General features: G+C 40.2%; 1 protein-coding gene across 1 annotated transcript in view; it reads right to left on the reverse strand.

Moving 5' to 3' along the window:
• Nucleotides 1-11,155, reverse strand: part of DEPDC1B (DEP domain containing 1B) — a 19,107-nt gene extending 7,952 nt beyond the window's left edge. Inside the window, exons 1-6 of the mRNA XM_010144490.1 lie at nt 11,036-11,155; nt 10,494-10,759; nt 5,692-5,827; nt 4,018-4,145; nt 1,108-1,238; nt 27-74 (exon numbers count right to left, since the gene is read on the reverse strand). Coding sequence (XP_010142792.1) covers nt 27-74; nt 1,108-1,238; nt 4,018-4,145; nt 5,692-5,827; nt 10,494-10,759; nt 11,036-11,155 — 829 coding nt within the window. The remainder of the gene's footprint in view (nt 1-26; nt 75-1,107; nt 1,239-4,017; nt 4,146-5,691; nt 5,828-10,493; nt 10,760-11,035) is intronic.
• Between the last annotated feature and the right edge of the window lie 66 nt (nt 11,156-11,221).

An 11,221-nucleotide genomic window follows, 5' to 3' on the forward strand; every position in this document is an offset into this window, starting at 1 on the left:
CCCCCCCCCTTCCTGAATTTACTTACAATTTGCTAGACATTTCATGGCTGATAGGATCCAGTGAGGTAGTTCCTCTGCGTAGGGCAGAAAGAGACAGAAATTAAGAGGAGAAAAAGCCTGAGAAAGTGTTAAGCTGTAAGATAAAAGCAAAGCTGAAAATTCTTTAAAATTTCCTCCTATAGTAGTGTAGACTGATAGATTGCAAAGGTAGGCTATACCTTAACATAGAATCTACCCTGGATTATGTCTATACTTTAGTACCTCCAATACTCAGTATCAATCAGTTATACCTACTGCTTTTACAACTCAATAAGCAAAATGGATCATACCACAAATCCTTCACCTGCCCGGCAAAAATCAGCCAAACACATTCAAGCTACACTTTCACTGGAGCCTTACATTGAACCGTTTACTTTGCACTGAAGATGACGAAAAGCACTCATACATTCAGTCCAGTCATTTCTGCAAAGAGGAAGTTAAAACCTTGAGGTGCTCGAACTGCCTTTAAAATAAGTGCTGTGGAGGAGATTTCATTCACAAATCACACCAGGTTTCAATCATGTATTTCATTTCTCTACAAGTCTTGTGGAAAACACGGTGGCTATAATATTGTAAGTGATGTGCCACAGCAGCAAAGATGCTTTACTTTCTCCCTGATGTGCAAAGCTCACTCGGTATTAGTTGCAGAACACATTAACTAAAAAATCAAAACTGAGATATTTCAAGCATCTCAGTGTACATTTTGATTCTTCCCCTATTTTTAACATATATTTCCTTCAAGTAAACACTCCAGTTCAGGCAGTTAAAGGCTGGGCATCTTGAAATGAAAAATATCCCTATCTTTATAAATGAAAAGTTGCTGCTCTTTCACCTTCATCTTTTAACCCTGCAAAAGCAGAAATATGTTTAAGAGAGTAAATATAGAATAAGCATTCTTACTGTTGGGATGTCGAAGGATAACAATGGCATACTTTGCAAGAACTCTAGTACGGAATGGTCATGCAAGTATAAAGATGCTACATGGTAGAATAGATTAGAGCAAATACTTTTTTTGTACTAAAAAACTACAATATTAAAAAGTTAAAAGAAAACTTCTAAAATACTCACTTGATTTGTCTTCTAAAGTGACAATGCCTTGCTTATTGACATTGTATGCGTTGTGGACTATATGCTTTGAATTCACAAGTTTTGTGTCTAACACTTCATTCAGAGAATCCAAACCCAAGACCTTTTGTAATCTGTAAAAATACATAAACACATACAGTTCATCCATAATCTAAGATGAAAAAGGCAAATATGTATTAGGATAGATACGATTCTGAAAAAGAGACCTCTCCATTTTGTAGAGTCATAGAATATCTCAAGTTGGAAAGGACCCATAAGGATGATCAAGTCCAACTCCTTGCTCCTCACAGGATGACCTAAAACTAACATATGATTAAGAACTTGAACTCTGACAGCCTTGGTGCCATGAGCACTTCCCTGGGGAGCCTGTTCTAGTGACTGACCACCTTTTCAGTGCAGAATATTTTCCGCATGTCCAATCTGAAACGTCTTGACACAGCTTCATTCCATTTCCTCATGTTCTATTGCTGGTCACCAGAGAGAGTTGATCAGCCATCTACCATAAGGAAGTTTAGGCTGCGATGAGGGCACCCCTCAGCCTTCTCTTCTCCAAGCTGAGCAAACCAAGTGACCTCTGACCCTTCTAAGTCTGCCCTTGAGATCTTCCACCATCTTGACATTTCACCTCCAGACATACTGTAATGGTTTGATGTCCTTCTTATATTAAAGCACCCAAAACTGCAGACACTACTCAAGGTGATGCCGCACCATAGAGTGGGATAATCACCCACCTCAGCAAGCTGGCTCTGCTGTGCTTGATGCACCCCAGGACACTGTTGGCCCTTCTGGCTGCTTGGGCACACTGTTGAATCATACTCAACTTGTCATCAACTCAAACCCCCAGATCTTTCTGCAGGGCTTCTCTCCAGACTCTCCCCTCAGTTTGTAAGTATAACCAGGATTACTCCATCCCAGTTGGAGAATCCAGCACTTGCTCTTGTTAAATTTCATACAGCTGGTGATTGCATGGCTCTCTAGTCTATCCAGATCTCCCTGTAAGGCCCCTCTACCCTTGAGAGAGTCCACAGTTCCTCCTAGTTTAGTAGCAAACTTACATTATGTACATTTTATTCCTGTGTCCAGATCATTTATAAAAATATTAAAGAGCACTGGCCTTAAAATTGAGCCCTTGGGAACCCCACTGGTGACAGACCACGAAGCCTTATTTGTTGCCCTTCACAGTGTTGGCCAGCTTGAACTCTAATAGAACTTTGACTGTATGAGTTTTCTCCCTACAGTGACAAAAAGCATCTCTGTAGTCCTCCTGTGTTGCCTGCCCTTGCTTCCAAGGTCTGTACACTTTCATTTTCCACCTATGTTCCAAAAGAAGATCCCTATTCAGCCAAGATGGCCTTCTGCCCCTTTTGTTTGACTTCCAATACTTTGGAATTACCTGCTCCTTGCAGTCTTAAGACATGGCTTTTAAAATGTGACCAGTACTAATGGACCTCAGATCTTCAAAAGCAGATTCTCAAGGGACTTCACTAACTAGCTTGTTCAGCAGCCCCAAAGTCTGCTCTTCCCATATCCAGAGTCAATGTTTTGCTGGCAGTTTTTCTCCTATTGTCAGTGATTTGAAACTTGGATACTCTGTGATCACTGTGACCAAGACATCCACCAACATCACTTCACCCACAAGTCCCTCTCTGTTGACAAACAAAAATTCTAGGAGGGCACCATTCCTAGTCAGCTCCGTTAGTACCTGCACCAAGAAGTCAATCTTCAGAAATTTCCTGGACCTGTTTGTGTCTGCTGTATGATATTCTCAGTCGATGTCTGGGTGCTCTGTCACTGAGTGGAGGAGTTCCTCTACCTGGGCACACTTTCCACAGGTGTACTCACTGCTACCAGCCAGTGCTGGCATAAGAGCAGGGCACACTCTGCAGCCTGACACCTGGGTGCAAGTCTGTTCCCACCAGAGCTTTGGCTGGACAGCTGCATCAGCTGTCCAGAGGTGCAGAGCTTAGAGAGGCCATGGCTTTCTGCCAGGTGGATACCATTGCTCCCTGGTTGAGCTGGCAGAGCTACAGTGTGCTCTGTGAGTGCCCTGCCATGCCAGCTGCTGAGACATGCCCTGTTTGCCTGCCCTGCTTGCAGCACTGCCAGTCACTACCATTCCATAGGGGCTTCTTTTATATGTGAGGTAGAGGGGCTTGGCTCCTGGCCCCACCCAAGTCCCATCCACTGCTGTGACATGAACTGTGGGTTCCCAGCAGGTCTCTCTGCAAACCTGCGGTTTCCCCAGTTGAGGAAACACCCCTTTGCACCATATAGAGCACTTTGCTGCAGATTGTGCTAGCACTGGAGCTGCTCACCTTGGCATCAAGTTTATTACATGGAGACAATATGCTAGGTTTAGATGAGAGTAATCATTAGTAAGGCCTCAACTGTGCCATAAAAATAACTAATGCATATTATTTTTTTGCTCCTGCATAAACAGTGTAAAGCAATTTAACTTTGCATACGATATTCCTTTTGGTAAGAATAAAAAAAATATCTGAATCTCAAAACCTTCTGCACTCAATTAGCTACTCCATTTCTTACCTCATACAGAGTATTGTGCTTGTCATTGAAAGGTTTCATGGTATCGCACTTCTACAGAAGTGCTTCTATTTCACAGCAACAAGAAAAGAAAAAGTTCAAGGAAAAAAGGGATTAAGTAAGACAAAGCCCACACAACAAAAGGACTTAGCAGGAAAAAGTCAAAAGGTATTTAACACAATAAAGTTTCTTTGCAAACTTTATTTGCTGAATTTGTTGGCCCAATAACAAGCAGCATAGTTAGTCTAGCCACTGTGGCTTTGACAGCAGTGTTGAAAAGTGCGTGGGTGAAATTACAAGCGTTACCAGAGAAGACAGACAAGACTATTACCTACTCATAAGTATACTCACCTTGACAAAGTCATGGCTTTCCACATCTCTTCTATATTTGTTTGTGTTAGCTCTCTGCGGAACACAAGTTTGCATGCCGGTACTTCCCCAATAGCTATACTGTGTCGCTTGTACCACATCTCAGAGTTCTGAAATCAGAAAAACCACTTTGCATTAACTGGTGACTTTTTAAGTATTAAACAGTACAATACATGTAGAGTACAGGATGCTCCCTATTACAAGTCTGTTAAAAATTCCTAAAACCCAATAAAGTCTCCAGGATACAACTTACATCCAAGCTCAAAGCTTGAAGATTGTCGTCAACATGTTGAGGGGTAGGCACACAATATAGTTTGTGTCAGGAGTGTACTTTAAGGCAAAACTCCCTATCATTTTCCCAGTGCTTTGATTAACATCATAGAGCAGTCCTAAAGCACAGTAACAGTATTCCTTGTGATCACGACTAAACCACAAAATGCACACCAGGAATGCACTTAATTACTTCAAGCACTAGTTGTCTGTCATTCTATTACATAGACTAGAGCTAGTCTGAAACAAGTGGCACTCTCTGAGATTAGTATCTGGTCTTCCACATCAGCATTTCCTTACACAGGCCCATACCCACCAATCCACACACAGCCAATAAGTACCCTGATTGATGCTGGAGCAATTTAAGGTGTCATCACTTTCAGCTGTCTACTTCACTATTCCAGTGGAAGCTACACCCTTTCATAAAACAGCCAGCAGAAAGAAGCTTATTCTTCAACTTACAGCCCACTGTATTAACCAAAACTGCCAGTGAAAGATTTTGAGCTATGCCAGTCTGCATGCTGTCACATCTGAGTCAGATGTACATAGACTTTTGCTAACTCTTAGCAGGCCAGCATGCTTGGATCAAAATTCAGAGCTGGCAGTGGGAGACTGTAACATGTTTAAACTGCAGCAGATACTTGCTCAGTAATTAAAATACTCTATTCTCTTAGCTTGCCTTTGGCACTATCTTTTCTTTCTTCCCTCTTAATCTTCTACCTACTCCTGAAGTTCTAAGAACCATGCTTTTCCTCTTCAGAAGCCTGAAGTAACATAAGTAATTGGATTACAAACATGGAATAACCATTCATTCAAGATCTTAAGTAGTCTAAGTTGGAATTACTTTTCCAAACAATTTATTACCAATAAATATGAGGCCGGTGTCCTGCACTGATGAGCATTAATAAAAAGGCCAAAATTATCAAAAAAGGACTACTTCTCCTCAGCCACAACATATTCCTCATGAAAAAAGAAACTGAGCAAGTAACACCATCATAGCAGCTAGGAAGAGAGTTATACTGTATATAATCTGCTACATGAAGTGTCTGAATAAAAGTTACAGTGCAAGTTACAATAAAGTTACTTTGTCTTGAGTATAAAACATGACTTATTGGAATTGGGGCAAACTGGAATGACAGCATACTGGCAAATACAGCCATACTGAACTTAGTATGCTCAGAATATCATAAAATCTATAGCAGAAAAAACAGTCAAAGCCAACATCCTCAGCAAATCATTAAGAACAAATTCATGTGAGTTTAAAATTAAACTATTTTGCATTTAGTTCTATAATCAAGTGTTTTGTGCCACAAAAAAGAGATCATTAGTTCAGTTTTGCTTTCCAAATATGCTTATATGTGGGAAAATTAAACCTGGATATCTTACCATTGTGACTGATTTCACTGGCATGTGTTCTTGGGAAGTGCCAGCCTTCGGTTCACTCCAGTCTGGAAATTTAATTACTTCCTTTCCACATGAAGGTTTCTTTGGATATGGCTTCAGCGGTGAGGAAGGAGGAAATCTACAATTAGAGAATATTTATAATGCCTCTGAACTCGACCCTATTCCATATCTACCAATACAAAACTGCAGTAGGCCTTCACATGCAACAATACAATAAATACCTTGGACATCTATGCTGCAACTTAGTTGCTTGAAAATTGGTGTTGAATGACCTGCAAAACATTCTAAGGTGTCTTGTTTGGCCTCCATCTGCTGCCTCAGAACAGTTCAGGTCCTTTTTTTGTCCCATGACACGAACATTTGGTGAATGACTGATATCCCAGTGCATTCCAGTGCATCTCAGATAGCACCAACTTTCTGTGCATAGACAGCTGGCTCAGGTCTTCACTAGAAGATATTGATTCTGCTGAAAAAGCAGGGGCTAGATTTTCCCTGTGTCAAGTGCAGTGCTAGCATGCATCTCCTAAAGCAAAAAGCTACATAACTAAGTCATATGACTAACACTTGGATTTAATTAGTGTGCATGCATGTGCCCACACAAAGTTTTGCCCACATTACCATATTCTGTGTTTACATGCTTTCTATGCAAAGATTGTATCTGCAGCTCTTTTCTGGACTCTTTCCAGCTGGTTGCACAGGAAACTCATTCATTTTAAGGCATTTCAAGAAGTGCCTTGAAGAAATTAGCAGAAATCAACCCTAAGCTAGTCCTTACAGAAAACAAGGAAATCAAACTATCCCAGAGCACATTCAGCTCATTCACATCTCCGGCTTGACCAGAATTAAACTACGGCCAAACCTAGGTCAGAGCATGTACAAAGGAATTAACAGCAGCACATCAGAAAGACAAATCAGTCCCATGGCAACATAGCATCAAACTGACCCAGACTGGATCTTGTTTACCTGCACTCCTACATTTTAGATGCAGATTCCCAATGCTTCAAGAAATTGCTTCAGCCTCTCTCACTCATTTAATTAGAATGTAAAAGACAGTTAAGTGTGACCATGCAACTTTGTGCACTGCCAGATTGCATACATTTGTATCCTACCAGAAAGATTCTTATGCTCAAGAAATCCTCACTTTTTCTGTAAAATTTCACCCATCCTCTCAAGGTAGTTCCAACATTTAGTTAGTTTTTACATCAGTTTTGTTAGTCCAGTAGTGTTATACTTCATGGGTTAAACATATTATGGTTTTGACCACACACATTGAGCCCATTTAGCGCATTTCACAACGTCCAACAGAATATTGGCAACAGGGCGATGTTGATTCGTTTGGACAAATCAAAGGACAAATAATAAGCATCTTGCGCTAATCCTGCAAGACTTACTCTGCCTGTTAAAGGGAACCCAGATTACACTGGGCATATTCAGCTGCTGGGCTATCTCAACTATTTTTCAGCTATTTCTTATTTCTTCGAGTTTACTGTTAAAAAAACACGCATCCTTTTTTTTCCTTTGCTTTACAGTATTCTCAACAGCTCCCTGTTTCCCCTCCAGTTCTTCACGTTTTAGCTTTATGTCATTTGCTGCCCTAGTAATCAACTGATCAGTAAAGGAATGATTTTTTACCCCTTTTTTTGGGCAACATTACAGCAAGATCTAGATAGAGCCAACTTTTTGGAAGAACAATGAAAAGTCTGTTTTCCTGATAAACAGAATAAGCCTAAAGCTAAAAACCAAGGAGCATTCCAGAGCTGACATGTCAAGATGAGCATGGTTTTCACTCAGCAACACTAATTTTAGAAGTTCATGCAAGAAGGAAATAGACATACTGATTTGTGTCCAGGGCAATGGATAGAGAACAGGGTGAACTAATATTTTAGAATCAGTGAAATAACAAGTGCCACAACTGAATTTCCAGGCATTTAGTAGCAACGCAAGAGAAATAACCCTTTTGCTTTTAATACAATTGCTTAGATTTAAAAATAAAAAAAATGTAAAGTTAACAGCTTCCAGAACTGTAACTTCTCATTTAACTACACTCAGCCAGTAGGTCAGGGCACACAGACAGTCTTTGCTATTTTTAGAAGGCATACTCGTTCTCACCTTCACAGTTAACACTTGCCTAATACTCTTAGGCACATCAGCAGAGCAAACAAGGCAGACAACTACACTTACATGAGAAGTTAATGAATGATGCACTGTGCACCACAGTGTACAGTTACAGTAAACGAACATAGGAATTTATAAAAGAGTATCAAGGCTTCCAGAGTAAGCACTGTTAGAATTAAAAGCAGCTTGTACTGCTACCCGTGTCAACAGGTTGAGAAACATATTTACAACGTAATGTTACAAAAGTCCACCAGAGGGAGCTGCCAGGACATTAAATGCACGAATAAACAGGAGAAAAGCATGTTTTAGTACTTAGAGCCAAACACCAAAAGCAAGAATAGCAAATATAGTTTATTTAACTGCCAAGACCCATAGGAAAAAGATGGCTCCAATTCAAGATGCATGAAAGCTATGCAGTGTTAGTCAAAAAACTGTTCAATTAGTTATCATTCGAGTGGGAGATGAGGAAAGAACATTAAGACAACTGTAACAAAAGAGCTCTTCTTGACCAATAGCAGATCATTAGGCAGAGCACATTAAAAATGAAAAGCGCAGAAATATTTCACCCCACCAACTCCTACACCCTGCAGCTTAGGAAAGCCATGGCTGAAAATACAAAGAAGAAAATAATTTTAATGTGTCATGATGCCGATGCAAAACAAACAAAAAACCCACAACCACATAAACACAACGGACCTTAAAAAGATATAACACAATATGGCCATTACCAGAGACTATATTTAATCTTTTGATAGAGTCAATGCCCAGAAAGAAAGGAGACAATGTACTTAAAGACCTATGGCATCAGTGAAAAAAAAAACAAAAAACCTCAAAACCTGCAGAAGTAGTAGTCCTAAGAAGAATAGACAGAGTAGGACTGGGCTAGGAACACACCAAACCTACCACCTAACAGCTTTTCTAACTGTTTAAGTAAAAAGCCCACCTCTTTTTCCATGACTGGGTAAACTATCACAATGTTTTGCCCTTCTGTAGGGCAAAATGGTCATAAGCAGATGGCTGGAGAAGAATTTAAGAACAGGACAAGCATACATGATGCTTCCTCAGCATCCTTTCCCACCCTTCGGTCACATTCAGCTCACAGACAGCAGAGCCATATGTTGTTTTGAGATACTCAGCAACAGACTTTCTTGGGTGAGCTTCTCAAAATATCCTCAGTTACAAGTCCTTTGATACAATGGGTCCTTCAAATTTGAGTCCCAAATTCTAAAATTTAACATTTTCTGTAACTCACATTGGAGGGAACATTCATTTTTTATTCCCCTCAAATTATTTAAAATTTCTTCCATTAAAGTTGATTGAAATTGGTTTGAATATTCAACTTAATTGGCAAGGAAGCTGTAGCATTGGTTGTGTTTCTTTCAGAAAGCAGGCTAGAAATCAGCTACCACTGTTATTGAAAGATGTCATGCAGTATATCATAAAGAACAAGTTGAATTGGTTACTGGAATTAAATACAAATTATTCCAATCTGACTTTATAAGGAAGCATCTTGACTCAAGTTTATTTATGACAAAGTAAAAGAATTACATCTTACATATCTCTTACTTTTAAACTATTCCAAGTTAATCAATAAAACTAGGAGACTCATGAACAGCTGCATTTACAGCACAGATGTACACACTAGACACCAAAAAAGTTTGGGCATGTTCTACAAACTAGTTAAGATCATAGAGCAAAATGAAAAATCTACTTCATCCAAATCAAGTGGAAATTCAGTATTATGTACATTTCTCCAAATACTAAGAAACCATTATAAAAAAATACATGAATCTCTAAGTATGCAATAATAGATATAAGTGGAAACATAGCACTATTGCTCACCTATCTTCCCCATTGCTCTGCATGAAGATAGCTCCCATTTCCTCAACAGAAAACTCACAATGATATAAGTTAAAAATCCACACTTAAGGTAATGGTCATTTTTACGCTACTTTTTCACTGAACAGGTCACTACAACATAATGCAAATTCAGAACGGCAACTTCTGGACACCCCAGCTGAGGTCCAGTAATGCTAAGCTTTCATTACAAGGAAAACTCTTCCTCTTTCAAGAAGCCACCAGTTGAGAGGCTAAATAGGGATAAGTAAGCAAGAATCCTTCTCTCTTTTAAGACAATTTCAACTACAAGGCAAGGAGTATGCAAAAAGGTTATATCATAAATGACTTCTGTAATTCAGAAGGCCTTTTCTCAGGAGTAGAAACAGCATCCAAAATAGTCAGGGGGTTGGGAAAGAGAGAGGACAACTGGAGTTGGATACTCAATGGCATCCTTACTTCTATCCATGTCTTTCTGATACGCAGTCTTCCACCACCGACAAAACTGGGATCTACCAACAGCAAACAGAACTCACTACCCTATAAAAGCTGCAAAAGCTTTTGTTAGAATTCATAGAATATAATCTAGTAAGAAGGCCCTTCAAAAATACTTAAAAACAAGCAAAACGACCCCAAAAAACAAAGGCAAATATTAAATCATAGCAGTCGCCTATCATTAAAGCAAATAAAGTATTCAGAAAGAAGAAGGGAGAAGACACATTAACACCTTTTCAAAGGCATTCTAGAAAAAACTTGTAAGCCCAATGCACAAGAGTTGTTACACCCCATTTCAAAAATACCCCAAATTTTTCAGTCACCATTTATAGGTTTACCTATATAAGTGGCCATCATCTTGAAAGTCCTCTTTGCCCCATCTTCCTTTAATATCTTCAATAACATGATTTTTCAGGAATTTTTTAAGCAGCTTAACTGTTTGATTGCGAGTCACTTCCGGGCCAAAGTTTTGATTAGAGCCAAGCAGTTCGTGTAAACAATCCACTGCCTCCGAGGCTTTGAAGCAACGCTCGTAGCTTTTGAAGCGACACCGATGCTTCCGTAAAGGCATTCCAGCACGAAAAAGTTCTATTATCTCGTTCCACTAGGGCAGAAGAACAAAGCAAACCGTTACGGGAGCTCCTCTCCTAGAAGCATTTAGCTGTACAAAGAGACCACGGAACGGAACGTAGACAGATCTGAACGGTGAACTACATGTTGTTTCGATCATCTGCGTTTTCAGGGACGCTGAAACGTAAAACTACGATTTAAACAGCTGAGATCTGAGAACAAGCACCACATTTGGGAGGCTGAAAGGCCTCGAGCCCCGTACTACCTACGACTCTACAGGTACAGCTTTAACCTCCCTTTAGCATTTTACACGACAAACGCCCGGACTAAAGCTGCGCTCTGCCGCCGCGCCAGCCACGCGGGGGGTCCAGCCGCCCCACGCAGATTCAGCATGGGGGGCATCAACACCCAGGAGGTAGTTGAGGAACATCCAGGGCTGAGACAGGCCCAGGGCCCGCCAGGGCTGGCGGCGCTCGGCCCTCAGGCCACAGAGAGC

This window comes from Buceros rhinoceros, unplaced genomic scaffold (genome assembly GCF_000710305.1).
Source record: "Buceros rhinoceros silvestris isolate BGI_N320 unplaced genomic scaffold, ASM71030v1 scaffold15870, whole genome shotgun sequence".
NCBI classification, from domain to species: Eukaryota; Metazoa; Chordata; class Aves; order Bucerotiformes; family Bucerotidae; genus Buceros; species Buceros rhinoceros.